Source organism: Taurulus bubalis, assembly GCF_910589615.1.
Source record: "Taurulus bubalis genome assembly, chromosome: 10".
Taxonomy (NCBI): domain Eukaryota; kingdom Metazoa; phylum Chordata; class Actinopteri; order Perciformes; family Cottidae; genus Taurulus; species Taurulus bubalis.
The window spans coordinates 23,906,972-23,921,195 of NC_136598.1; the positions used below are offsets into that span (position 1 = coordinate 23,906,972).

A 14,224-nucleotide genomic window follows, 5' to 3' on the forward strand; every position below is an offset into this window, starting at 1 on the left:
GCGGCCTCTCTATCCCGTGACATGCTCCGCCAGCTTATGCTATTTTTGGTTGACGTGCTATTTTCGGCGACGTCTCCCCTGAAGATAGCGGTTGCTGTGTAAATTCGAGGCGTGTGTGTGTGTGTGTGTGTGTGTGTGTGTGTGTGTGTGTGACGACGGGGTCCGGGTCGGCGTGTGTGCTGTTCTCGTCACCGCGGTAATTAATTCTGTCAATGGAAATTAGTAGAGATGTGTGGAAAAGAGAGATAACAAGGTGATGAGTATGTGCTCTTGTTCAGGCACACACACACACCTACACACACACACATTTGTATAAAAAGGTGTCTGAATAATGAGCATATGTACAAAAGATAGGACACACATCACATTAAAAGTGCAGCAAAGGAATGCACATTTAATTACGGAAGATGTGAGTGTGTGTGTGTGTGTGTGTGTGTGTGTGTGTGTGTGTGTGTGTGTGTGTGTGTGTGTGTGCCAGCCAATTAAGGTGCATTGTGAGAAAATGTATTCACTCATGACAACTCTGTACGTACATTAAATCATATTTGATATTGTATTTTCCATTTAAGTGATTTACATGTAGTTTGCACAAACTTAAGTCAACAAAATCAATGTACATCTTCATTTTAAGCATGGATTCCATCATCTGTTGGCTGGCCGTGCGCTTCGTGCCCTCCAGGCCGCCTCCAGGTGAGCAACGGGCCACTAATGGCTTCTTTTCCATTGCAGTGGAGATTTACAGACTCCTCACTGGCCTTATGGGAGCTGGTCAAAACAAAGCAACCCTGACAGCTGCTAACGGTCTTCAGATTGCTGCAGAGGTTTGTGCATGTGACCGCACGCATGTGTGTGTGTATGCGTGTTTACCACATCTCTGCAAAAACAGAAGGGAAGACATGGGGGCAGCAAGAAAGAGAGAGAGACAAAGAGAGAGCGAGAGACACCACTGGCTAATGGGTTTCCCACAGGGCCATCGCTTACTGCAACTCTCAGTAAAAAAGTGGGGCGCCACAAGGGAGCAGCTATTAGGAAACCTCAGTCTTCATCTGCTAACAAGACCGTGTAAGTAGTTCTGCCTCAACCCGCTTACGAGAAATAAAATAATCATAGTGACGAGCGCCTGTCAGGAGCGGACTAAAATGATCTGCTCACAATTGTTGAAGCTTTTCATCAGTGTGCGGTGGAGGGATAATAGATTCATAAAAATGTATGGGACTGCATTTTAAACTGGATTAAAGGAGGGCGCAGTAGAATAATGACATGGGATATTATCACCTATAGGGCTCTGGAAAACATTTATTCTCACAATCGATTCATCTGCTAATTATATTTCCATTGATTTCCAGTAATCTATTGTTTTTTTTATGTGGTCGTGGTTTGGATGATCACACCCAGAACGGACTTCATGCATCTTTTTCTGACTGAACACTGATCTGGTCTCCCTTTTAACAACCGAAGGGGTTCCACAGGGTTCTTTGCTGGGTCCACTGCTACTCTCACATTTGAGTAATAACATTGTTATGCAGATGATACAACTCAAGCCACATATTGATTACAATCTGCCTTTAACGGTCTTCAGACCTCAAACGTGTTCTGAATGCAGATAAGGCAAAATGTGAATTAATCTTAAGAACGCGTGATTCTATTTTATATTTCCCTGCAGGCCTTACATATAATAATACTGAAATTGAATTTGCTTAATCTTATAAATCTGGAGATTTAGTGAGATTGTAGGTGGTAAAAAAAGGGGGTTTCTTGCATAGGAATCAGGACTTTAGGACAGAAAAGCCATTGTGCAACCGAATGAAAAAATAGTTAAAAGACAAAGGAAATCAATGGAGCACAAAATTGGTTGCGGGGAAAAAAGTCACGATCCTCCTCAACTGGATTTGCTGTGTTATCAAAGTCTTAATGGGCCGGTTTTTGAGAAACTTGACTTTTTGGATCCAGCTTGCCTTACCCCTCCTGTAACCCTTCTGTTGATGATGTTTACGCTGGTAAAGCTTCTGCAATAAAGCTTCAACTTATGTCAACGTTTAATAGACAATCACTTTCCTTTACGGCGCAAAATACACACCTATGTTTGTGGACTTTAAGCTTCTGCGTGGTTCGCTTTTCAAAAGTCCATTAAGACACAATCAAAAATGCCTGACACACACACACACACACACACACACACACATGGGACAATACAAACATTCTCTATCTGTCAGTGCGGTTAGAGCATTAAAATGCCGGCCCAGTAAGCAATCCATCTACTCCAGCATGCATCGATTCGTTCATTCCCTCATCCAGTCACTCTTAACTTCATTGGTCCATATGTTCATCCAACCAACCCTTCAGTAATGTGATTTTCTCCGGCTTCCACGCAGACCTTGAATCTCCCACATGCCTTTACCTTCATCTTGTTAAGCCTTCTGTCAATCCCACTCGCTAAAACCAAGCAGAATTGTCAACATTTTTCCACCACGTCGTTATTTACCCTCCTCTTTAGATGTGATGTGTGTGTGTGTGTGTACACATCTTATGGGTTTTACAATACAACATGAACATTCTTCAGACATGTATGTTGTGTTTATGTTGCAGTATGGGCAGCTTGAACCCACTGAACATCCCTGATCTCATTTTGTTTGTTAATTGTTTTCATCAGCAGGTGTGAGCCCTCTGCCATATCACATGTGTGTGTTTGTGTGTGTGTGTGTGTGAGAAGCGGAGTGTGTATGCTTGTTTTTCAGCCGCACATCTGTCAGACGTGTCGAGTTTCAAGTCGTCTTCCCTCCCCGCGGTATTAAAGAGGAGAAACCAGATCGGGCCTGAAGGAAAATTGAATGAAAACTCGCCCCGGAGATGTAATACAACGCACAAGAGGGGAACTGCCGGCTGCCGCCTTCAGGTGACGGATTTTTGCACCAATCGAGAGTGAGCCGAAACATTTATTCTAGGGGAAATGATTTCAGTTGTGATACCACAGTGTTTCTTTTCTTGGCCGATTTATATTCCAAATTCAAGCTTTCACAACCTGCTCCAATAGACAAGAAACTCAAAAAAGGTTTAATAGGAGAATATGTTTGGAAAACGCTTTGATTGCATAATAGCTGCTGAGCTGCTATTATTGTGTTATAATTCTAGTGTTGTTCTTTCTTTCATTCTTTTTTATATATATACATATAGTCAACAAATAATGTAATTAGATAAATACAATTGTTATAGTAGGTTCAATATGGAGGATGATTTATGTTTGATTTATGTCTGTGTTTTTATGTCCTTGTTTGATTGTTCGTATAGTCGGTTGTTATGCTGTTATGTATTTCTTTTAATGTAATTTTACTTATTTATTGTTGTTTTTTGTTGTCTAATAATTTGAGGTAATGTGTAACTTGTAAAAACTTAAAATAAAATGATTAAAAGAAAGATAAAATCATGAAAAGGTGCATTGTGTGGTAGTTCTACGACACTGAATATGTTCTGCAGATGTATTCAGTGTACGAAGAAACTTCTTTCAAGAGATACTTTAAGATAATGTTGATTAAAAACGTGAAATCTAGGTCGCATTTAGTCCACGCAAAATGTATTTGCATAGAAATTATGACTAAATAAACATAATTTGAAGGAGTCGGAGCTGCCGGCCAAACAGGCCGCATAAATGTTAAACTCAAACATTTTTAGTTTGTTTCATCCACACACAATTCACAATGATGCTGAGATTTAAATAAAATACACAGAAAATAAAGCTTTGTCTTTCTTTTTTTTTACAGGAAAACATGGGGTTAAACATGAAGTTTGAAATGTTCAATAGTGTTTTGATATTGATGCCAACGCACCTTCAACAACACCAGTTATGAATACAACGTTATTTTTAACATTACTCCCCGTCGTTCAGTCAGTCAGACAGTTTGAGATGAGAGTTGTGTAGCAGAGTCTTATCATGTGTTTTCAGTGTTTTTACAGGGGATATTTTGTTGTAACATTTGCATTGTGCCTTTACATTTCTAAAGTTTAAATATGCTACTTCCATGCTGACTTGATGGACAAAAATTCACCTTAATTCTGCCAAACATGATTCCAATAAACTATATTCTCCTGTCTTTTATCATGTGGCCAAATAAGACAACCCCTGTAACTACAGTATGATCTGAAAATATTGTACAGACTTTCTGAATTTATTTTTCATACCCTTTTTATTACTGACCACCATACTAACCACAGAGGTTTCTGCTGTTCCCCCCTGGTTTGGGAGACTCTTATCCATCCTTATCGTCTAATTCCTGACTCCTAGGTCAGGTCAGGTTAATCTGGTCGGCGTCAAAAACGTGCGTATAGCGACACCCAGCGGCGGACACGGTGAACAGCAACTGCCTTTCTAAAACGCGAAAGCGCGACGTTTGTTCTGTGCGACTCTCCGTTGAACGCCGCTGTCATGTCAGCCCCCTTCATGGTAAGTTACCCTTCGCATTTCGACTTATTATTACACTTTAGAGTCGATTTAACGAGATTAAACTTCCTATTTTTAAATGACAGAGGACATGCTCAGTATGACGTCATGCTCTTTCAAGCTGCATGGCTCTAGCTGGGACTGAACGTCAATATCCGTCTGACTGTATGCAACGTTAATGGGGTTCATACAGCAAAAGCGCTGCTGTGCATGCTTTATTTTTAATAAATATCTGGTAGTTTAACTTATTCTCTACTCAGACTTTACCAGACAACCCAATATCTCTCTGCACAGGCTCTGCGCAGATGTTGCCAGCGGCCGGCTCTCCTCGGCGTGGCCGCCCGCCCGTGGAGCTCCAGCTCGGCGTCCTCTCCTCCTCTGCACACCAGGGTCCTCCTCTTCCTCACCCAGCGGTTCTATGACGTAGAGATGCTCCTGAGCTGGAGGTTTCTGCAGAGGAGGAAGGGGATTCAGAAGAGGAACGCGTAAGAACCCCTTTTTGGGGGGTGTTTTGAACCAGTGCTACAAAGAATAAGTTCAACAGGCCTGCATGATATTATTAAATATGCTATATTTACATCAGCAGCACTCTATGTATGTAGATGGTATTGTGCAACATGTTGCAGTAAAACAATGAATTATGCTTTGTGGGAAAAATCCTTTTGCACTGTTTTTTAAGCAATACAACAACAAAAAACTTGGACACAGGTTTTCAAGGAGTCTTTAAGGGAGACTACATTTACTCACGTTTGATACACTATAAAAACTCTAATCTGTTGTGAATTTCACAAAACCTGTATTTTGTTGTTGTCGTGTCCACTGTTGGCTCACGTGTTTAACTACATTAATGTAACATTTCACGACGTTATGGGAGATTTGTATTTGTTAGCTATTTTATTACATTACATTTATACTTGGCATCAGATGGAAATGTTGTCATATGTATGACTATGTATTTCTAGCGTACATCGCCACACTTCTTTTATCCGGCTAATGTGCCGCTCACAATTAAAAACTAAACTTGTGAAGCTTTAAAATCCGAAGCCCCCGGTTTTCCTCACACTCCATGTATTGAAACGATGTCATTCATCATTCGCTCGTCTCTGGTAAAGGTACAACTGTTCAGGTTGTGACGAGGTGCTTTAAGTCCGTTTCAGATGCAGCTTGTCAGCTTCCTGGAGATATTTAACCATCACTGATTGTGTTTCCTGCCTCTCACAGTTACTATGGCTACACTCAGCAGTTATATGGTGCAGACCTAGCATCAGCGTATTATATCCTGAGTCTGAGGGGAGGATTTAGGTAAGTGCCCTGCTACCTTGTTTCTGTACTGTCTGTCACACACACGCACACACACACACACACACACATATACATATACATATATATATATATATATATATATATATATATATATATATATATATATAATTAGTAGAGATCTGTTTCCCTGTTTGAGCTAATTTCATGTAAGAACGCTGCAATGAAGCATTCGCGATGAGCTGCAAGTAACAATTATTCTCATCACTGATTGATTTTCAGATCATTAACTCAATCTATTTTCTGTTTGGTTTATAACGCGTCCAAAATTTGTGGAAAAATACCCGTCAAAAGTTCCCATGGTGGCCTCCTCAAATGCTTGGTTTCTGTATGAAGCCTTAACATGTTTAATGTACCTGATATGAAACAGAGAAAAGCAGAAAAGCCCTCACACTATAAAGATGTTGTTTGGAGTTTAAGCTTTAAAAGAAACACAGTAAATAACCAATTTTTAAAATATTTTGTTCATTTTTATTTACTTCTTGGATCCCCTTCCATAACAGACTGACTTCCTGTTTGCTATCGGCTGGTTCTCAGACTCTTTATTTGCATTTAATGTCTTTTAATGAGCTCACATACACTGAAAACCTTTTTTTTTTGCAGCGTCAGTGTGTACGGTAGTTGTAATATTTATGCATGTAATCTGAAATAATGCAGCGGAGAGGACAATTTAATAGCCGCGTCATCGAACATGCCGCTGTGACCCAGTTGTCACGTGATCGTCTGCGTTGTGCCGTCAGGTACGCCGGCCAGCCGGAGTGGTTCCGTTCAGACCGGAGGGGCAAATTCAACTGGGACTTCTTGGACCACAAAGAGACGCCTCTCGAGGAAGTGGACATGAGCTACACGGTCATCAACTACAGCGGACTGGGGAACCTGCGTAATCAACTTTTACCTTTTTTATATCTGTCTTACTGTGCCGGTAATCCATTTCAATAATATTCAGCATGCACGTCCATCTGCTTCGTCCTCTCTCAGAGGGGCAGAAGTCTCTGCGGACTCTGTCAGTACGCGGATGCCCTGAGGTGGACGACTGGTTCCTGGCCAGGCTCCACGTGTTCCAGGACTCTCTGGAGGAACTGGACATCTCTCACTGTCCTCGCATCACTACAGGCGGCCTGGCAGCGCTCAGGAATCTCAAGTGAGTGTCCAAACACTGACAACGAGTTGGTATTTTCCAAACGGTACATTTGTATTAAGTTCCTCCTCCTGTGTGTGTGTGTGTGTGTGTGTGTGTGTGTGTGTGTGTGTGTGTGTGTGTGTGTGTGTGTGTGTGTGTGTGTGTGTGTGTGTGTGTGTGTGTGTGTGTGTGTGTGTGTGTGTGTGTGTGTTGCAGGGGCCTGCGGCGTCTGGACGTGTCGTCCCTCCCCGGGATCTCGAGTCCCGGGTTGCTGGTTATCCTGCTGGAGGAGATGTTGCCACAGTGCCAGGTCGTCGCTACTGGCTACGACCTCAGCCTGAGGCAGGAGGGAGGGGAGGAGTTGGAAGGGCACATGCAAGGGCCGAGGTAGGGAACAGGCCGGTTTAGGAAGGGACGGGGAAATTGAGGAATCAAGAGACTGTGTTCGGGAAGAGAGAGTCCTCCATGGAGCAAAGAGACATGTCGAGAAAACACCTTGCAGCAATTCAACCGTCGCAGCTCTTTGGCAAGTTCGGAGCAATTTGGTTGTCACAGATAAAGTCCGGGCCATTTTTCAACAGACGTCGACGCCAGTCGTGACCGTGGATGTATAAAGAGAACCGCATGGGAGGCAGCGTCCTGTTTATTCCTAGGAAAGTTCATCCTCAGTGGCACATGAAGCGAAAAAAGTTTGACTTCCGAGATCAGAATTCCGATGAAGATGCCTGTTTCCTTTCACCCCGCCTCCCAGCCCTCGTCCCAGCCTTGTTCTCGGACTCATTCACGCGAACAGACGAAGGAAATATCTTTGATTTTTGGCTATTGGAGCATTTTCAACTTTTAGGACCTTTTATGATTTCAATAAAAACTAATCAGGTGTTGGGACTGGGAAGTGTTTTCCCCTTTAAAAATAAATATCCACTGAGTTACAGATGTGCGTTTTCTAAAGTAAGTCTATGGAACCTGGAAATGCCAAAATGTCCTGTTCAAGCATGAACCAGTTATTGACACATATTTGACATTTTGAGCATGCGAAAAAAGAAAATACAGTAGGTGTGGAAGAATAATGTACTACTCTTGTTTGTTGGATCATTTGGTTTTGTGATGTAAAATATGACACACGTCATCACAGTCTGCTTGTGTTGTTTCCCCCACAGTCAACACACATTTATGACGTAAATGCAAAATCAGCCAATATGTTCATGGTTTTATTTGCTAAAATGTAAATGTACAGAATAAAGATTCTTAGTTAGAAAATGGTTATTGCAAATGTACTTATTTTTCACCGAGGAATTCACGAGTCGTGTTTGACGATGAAACCCAGGTGGGTGTCAGTGTGTCTGCATGTATGTTCTAATCTTCTCAGTGGAGGCTTATGTATGAAAACCAAAGCCCATAATCCAGTATGAGCCTTGTACTGCAGCGGTGTCAGACCCCACACTGGGACGACGACACCAGTAAGACTGGGAGAGGAGAGCGGACGGGGATGAAGAAGTCACTGATACTTCAGTACGTGGAGGTGTCATCTGTAATGCTTTGTTTGCTAGTTTTGATGTGAACATAATTTGTTTAGTGAACTAATTTCACTCCCCACCTCATGTTGGGTAGTATTGCTATTGCGTGTTGTCAATTATCATGTAATATTCGCTGAGTTATATATTTTTTTGCGACGTCAACACCGGTAGGAACAAATTATGTCGTGGGAACTGGGTCACGAGGATTACGGACCGTATTTGTGACGGACAACAACAAGGAGGTTCAGCCGAGTGCTCGCTGTAGTAGATAGCTAGCTAGCTGCCGGTGTCGTAACTTCGTACAATCTGGGATTTAAAACACTTGTCATTCGGACCCTCGTGGTTGAAGGGTCTCAGTAGACGTTTAGATGTCTGATGCACCGGGTAGGAAGACTGATTTGTGAATTAAATCACAACTTTAAAATTAAATGCACGGCGCTGGCTAGGTTAGCTAGCTAGCTACATGGCGTTACGCGGAGAAACATTTGCTGAGTTTTAACGTGGATTTATTTTTGTCATTTCGTAGAACTTCCTAAAGAAGAAGAAGAAGAAGAAGAAAGGGAGGAGGAGATTACGCCTGAACCAGAGGTGAGGAAACGCATTTTATCAGCTGTTGCGATACCGCATATAGATAGATCCAGGAAGGATAGACAGCCTTTCATCTGTCATCTTTTAACGCCATTAAAACGTCATGTGTTGTGTTTAAATACACTTGTTTTAACGTAGTTATGTGTTTGTTGTTTACCATATTTTTATTGTACATTTTAATATTTTGCAATTTTGAACTGATGTCTCATTTTATTGCGTTGGGTTTTTAGTTTATTGTTATGCACCGCTCACCTTTCACCGAGTGAAATGTATTGTATGTGTAACGTACTTGGTAATAAACAGTTCTAATTATGATTTTTGCAGGATCAGTCCGACGACAGCAGCGGGGAAGAGGCTGCAGGCAACACAGAGAGTAAGTGGGGAAAACAATCTGAAACATGCGGAAGTGGTGCAAACAATTTGAATAGAAAGTTATTCTCTTTCACAGTTAATCTGGCATATTATTACACTGTTATTTAATGAGATGTGTCTCATACAACATTCATATATTCTGTAGATATACTGCGTACATTCATGTATCATTCATGAATAATTGTCTCTTGTTATTGATTTGTATCTGCATACATCGTGTTGTGTTTACTCTTGACTGTATCGCCGTCTGGTTCTGCTCTTGTGTTTTTTTCTCCCAGTGGACTTCCTGCGTAACCTCTTCTCCAGCACCCTCGGCCTCGGCTCGCCAGACAAAGTTCTGGATGAACTAACCCTGGACGGAGTGGCGCAATACATAAAGAGCGGCAAATGTGAGTCTTCGCCTGCTTCAAGTCAGCTCGTCCCGTGATGGCTGACCTTCGTGGGTTTGTTTACTGCTTTACGAGCCGGTTATCGTGACGCACTTGTTTATTTATTCATCTCTGCGTCCTCGCAGGTAAAAACATCATCTGCATGGTTGGAGCAGGAATATCCACATGTGAGTGTCTCAGTTTAAGTAGCACAAACCAATTATGTTTTAGTGTTAAGCTACTTTCGGTAGTCGTTGTTTTGTTTATTTTGATATTTAATCAACATCATTTCCACCCACAGCGGCTGGGATCCCTGATTTCCGCTCACCGGAAACTGGCCTGTACGCAAACTTGCAAAAATATAACCTGCCTTACCCAGAGGCCATTTTCCAGATAGATTACTTTAAGGTGTGTGAACGATTACTTTGTTGAACGGTTTTGACAAATGATTAGAAATAACATTGAAACCTTTATTATTATATCTATATTTAAGATCAAAGATTTAGCGAAGAAGTCAACCTCTTGGTCATTTGTTTTGATGTGGTTTTAATGCCACAAACTATACTCAGAAACACAAACACTCCACAGGATACACTTGTACAGTCTTCTGGAGAGCCTCCTGCTTCATGATTTGAGACGGTGCTTACTCTACTCCTCACTGTCGTGACAATAAAATGTAATCTGTGCCTTTTTTATTTTTCTCAGAAACATCCAGAGCCTTTCTTTGCCTTAGCTAAGGAGCTTTACCCAGGACAGTTTAAGGTAGAATACAATCTTTTTATTTATTTTTATATCCAGGCTTAAATGTTAGACTTATGGTTGATTTCCGTTTAATTTGTAATCTTTTTTAGCCGACTATCTGTCACTACTTCATGAAGCTGCTGAAGGACAAGGGGCACCTGAGACGCTGCTACACACAGGTGAGAAAGAGTCTCCTCTTCCCCGACTGTACATCGAATCTTTCTGCTTTCGCATCGACGATCATGTGCGTTTGTCCATCCAGAACATCGACACCCTGGAGCGCGTGGCCGGGCTCCAGGGTGAGGATCTGATTGAAGCTCACGGGACGTTCTTCACGTCCCAATGCGTGAGCTTCAGTTGCCGCCAGCAGTACAACCTGGACTGGATGAGAGGTGCCGTTTGACTTTCGTCAGTCTTCAGAGAGCCTGTGGTTGTTGAGTCGTTGTGATTTTAACGTCGTTCTCTTGCTTCGCAGATAAAATATTTTCTGAAGACATTCCTCGATGCGACAAGTGCAGCAGTTTAGTGAAGCCAGGTCAGTGGATCTTTGTCTTTTTACTCCACAAACATGACTGCTCGATAATTGTGTCATCAGTTATCTCAGTATCTCTGTGTCCCTCGCTCCTCTTCCCCCAGATATCGTCTTCTTCGGAGAGAGTCTGCCCGTCCGGTTCTTCACTTCAATGAAGATGGTGAGCACACGTTGATGGTGGTTCTGCGAGCATGTTTGAAGGGAACGCGATGTAACCCCTCTTCCTTTACCCGCCAGGACTTTCCTCTCTGTGATCTCCTCCTCATCATGGGGACGTCGCTGCAGGTCCAACCGTTTGCTGGTCTCGTCGGCAGGTACTGCAGATCTAGACCCATAATCCTGACCACAGACACTGCTGCAGTACAGATAGTGTCGTCCGGCTGCCAGAGAAACTCTCCTGCTTTATGAACAATTCAAGCTTGATTCCAGATATGTTCTTTGTTGCACTTTGTTGAACTTATAGTCGATGCGTGTATATATAAGTCATTCTTTTTTTCTCTCCTGTGTTTCTCTTGTCATTTAGGGTTTCAAAAGGTTGCCCCCGTCTGCTCATTAACATGGAGAAGGCAGGCCAGGTGAGCCTCCGTACTCCTTCATCCACACTCTTTTCTGTCATCGATGTATTTCTTGGACTCTGTGCAGCATTGTTTGTTTCTGTCTGCAGGCCGATCCTCTGTTTGGGCTGCTGGGTTTCGGAGGCGGGATGGACTTTGACTCAGACAAGGCGTACAGGTGATACACAGATGCTGCGGCTGCTTCTTCTCTGCAACTGTTTTACCATCGTGTCTGTTTGTCTTTCCGTTGCAACTTGCATCTGACAGCAGAAATTGACATCTGAGCTGAATCTGATTCAAATACGCTGGTTCCGATAATTAGGAGAAAGAATAGAGATGTAAAAGCTTTTAAATATTGATCAACTGATCCAAAATGATCAGTAATATCTGAAAAATTAAACATGTGCATGTATTGTGTCCCATTTGTTTAAACTTACAACATGCACTTTATCTTTCTCACCACCAGAGGGTGCCAACGTTTCTTCCATGACAATCATTTAGTGAGACGCTTAGTTTGTGCTTCACCACATTTCTGCTGTACTCATCGTTTAGCTTAATATTTGATGTAGTTAGTCGGTACCTCACTTACTCAATAATCACTCGATGGTCGTCATGAAATTGAAACATCGCTGCTCATTCACGATACCAACGAGAAACTGTCGAGTCAGAGGAGTGTTGTCATTTTGGAATATGCATCAGTGCTGCAAATGAAGAAGTTGCATGGAGCCGTGTCCAGGTTTTAACATGGTGTCCTTTGTTTCCTCTCTCCAGAGATGTAGCTCACATCAGCACGTGTGATGACGGCTGTCTGGCGCTCGCTGAGCTGTTGGGATGGAAGGCAAGTTACGCAATCACCCGTCATAGATCCTCTGCTCATTTAAGGGTTGTACTTCCAAGCTATTTGTCACAGAACGATGATTCTCGGACCGTAGTGATCACTTCAGTCAGGAGGTGATTAGGCCCATGCTAAAATATAGGCTCATTAGTGTTTACTGATCTAATTCTTGAGGGCATGGGTCTGTTTTTTTTAGGTTGTTGGGCCTCTCATTTCCTCTCTGATTGCATTCTTCTCATTTTAATTTATTACTTTCAGCTCCCACCACAAACTGAATTTCCGTACAGATGCACAGTGTCGTTAAAGCTTCATTCGATGTTTTCTTATTCGACTCCTCCCACACTGTATAAAGTAGACATGAGAAGTTCCTGCTGCTGTTAAAACAGATCATTTTAAGGATTGATCCTCTTTCCAGAGGGACATGTTTTCCTGTGAAGCATAAAATAAATCAATAGCTTCCTCATATGTCGGCTATCTCAGTTTTGTCAACTCCATGTAGGATTAAATGAATAGTTCTATAAAGTCCACCTATCAGCACGTTGTATTTAGTGTGTTTTAATATTCAACAACTGCTGCAACAACTTCTTGGTAAACAACCGCTCGATTCAATGACTTCCTTGTTCTCACTGTGTGGTTGCTAAGCAATTAGTCACGCTAAATCCCCCTCCACCTCCCCTTCCAGGCGGAGCTGGAGGAGCTGGTGAAGCAGGAGCACGCGAGGATCGACGTCCAGGACGGCAAAGAGAAGGCCGGCGAGAGCAAAGGAGCTGCAGCCGAAGTGAGCTCTGCTGCACCGGCGGAGCCCGAGGAGGCGGAGGAGTGACTTATCCAAAAGCTCCCTCTCCTAAAGGATGATGAGGATGAGGATGATGATGATACCACAGGTTTTTGTTTGGAAGTGAAGCTTCGACGGGTGTCACGCTCTCATTTTTAGCGGACATTTAATTCTTCTGAACATTCTCACTCTGGACATCTCTATGTTTTATGCCTCTGTTTATTATAGCAGTTATTTGCACCGTATTCTGCTTCCCCAAACGTGTCACAGAGTGAACTTCCTCACAGGAGAGCTGAGGTAGTTGTAAATATAGTTTGGTAACGTGGAACTTTTAAAATGATTTAAATGAACAGTGTTTTTCATGTTGACCACCTTCTTTCCTCCCCATTCAAACTGATTTCCATCATTTCTGCTAACGCAATGTTTACGAGGCAAGTGATATCATCTTCATCTTATGGAGCAACAGACATAACTTTGCAGTCAGGACTGTAGTGGATTCTGCTGCAGAAACACAAGAATGGTAAAAGAAGACAAGAATTGCTGAAATAAGGTGTAATTAAGTAGTTTCATAGGAAACTACTTTGGGTTGTCTATAAAAAGCATGAATTGTTGCATCATAAAAAAGAATACATTACCATCTGTACGCTCTAAGGGAAACCAATACAAGAATCTTGCAATAAATCTGACCTTTGTAAAGCTGAGAAACGTTTGTTGAGACTGTGTCAAAAAGGAGCAAAGACTAAAAAAAACCTCATTGGACCCTTGATTATGAAAAACTATGACGATATTTTCCACCAGCAAAACTACAGTGATTTTAAACGAAACAAAAATGCTGCTCTTCAGCATCTAAAGTAAAGTAACCTCATCAAAAGTAACAATTCTTCAGGTCCCTTGAGGTTATTAGTTGGTGTCCGTGCCATGCTGGTCATGACTGTGCAGGAAACAGAACGCGTGGCAGCGCTGCGTGCAGAAGGAAGGCGTAGAAACCTCTGACCAATAAACAACACCTCCAGATGTGGTTTCCGCGAGAGGAAGCGAGTCTGTTGGACGTCCAGAAACCCCCTTCAGCGTCT

At 42.3% G+C, this 14,224-nt stretch overlaps 2 protein-coding genes across 2 annotated transcripts; both read left to right on the forward strand.

Moving 5' to 3' along the window:
- Nucleotides 1-632: 632 nt before the first annotated feature.
- dmac2 (distal membrane arm assembly component 2) lies at nt 633-8,083 on the forward strand (the record flags this gene model as incomplete). Its single annotated transcript, XM_079224912.1, has 7 exons — nt 633-690; nt 4,350-4,435; nt 4,727-4,917; nt 5,654-5,734; nt 6,493-6,632; nt 6,731-6,893; nt 7,089-8,083. 7 exons carry the CDS (start codon nt 633-635, stop codon nt 7,261-7,263), a joined length of 894 nt encoding a protein of 297 aa, XP_079081038.1. The 3' UTR covers nt 7,264-8,083.
- Nucleotides 8,084-8,634: 551 nt separating this feature from the next.
- On the forward strand, nt 8,635-13,843 carry sirt2 (sirtuin 2 (silent mating type information regulation 2, homolog) 2). Its single transcript, XM_079224749.1, has 16 exons — nt 8,635-8,770; nt 8,913-8,974; nt 9,299-9,347; nt 9,625-9,735; nt 9,861-9,902; nt 10,016-10,122; nt 10,420-10,476; nt 10,566-10,634; nt 10,718-10,847; nt 10,931-10,990; nt 11,092-11,147; nt 11,225-11,301; nt 11,511-11,562; nt 11,652-11,719; nt 12,313-12,379; nt 13,059-13,843. The coding sequence occupies exons 1-16, from the start codon at nt 8,755-8,757 to the stop codon at nt 13,197-13,199; spliced, it is 1,164 nt and encodes a 387-aa protein (XP_079080875.1). The 5' UTR covers nt 8,635-8,754; the 3' UTR covers nt 13,200-13,843.
- The last annotated feature ends 381 nt before the right edge of the window (nt 13,844-14,224 follow it).

What these genes read in the sequence shown, in the direction of transcription:
- sirt2 (XM_079224749.1), top strand. An exon ending in ATACATAAAGAGCGGCAAAT is followed by an intron (nt 9,736 to 9,860) that starts GTGAGTCTTCGC and finishes GCGTCCTCGCAG; the next exon opens with GTAAAAACATCATCTGCATG. An exon ending in ACATGGAGAAGGCAGGCCAG is followed by an intron (nt 11,563 to 11,651) that starts GTGAGCCTCCGT and finishes TTCTGTCTGCAG; the next exon opens with GCCGATCCTCTGTTTGGGCT.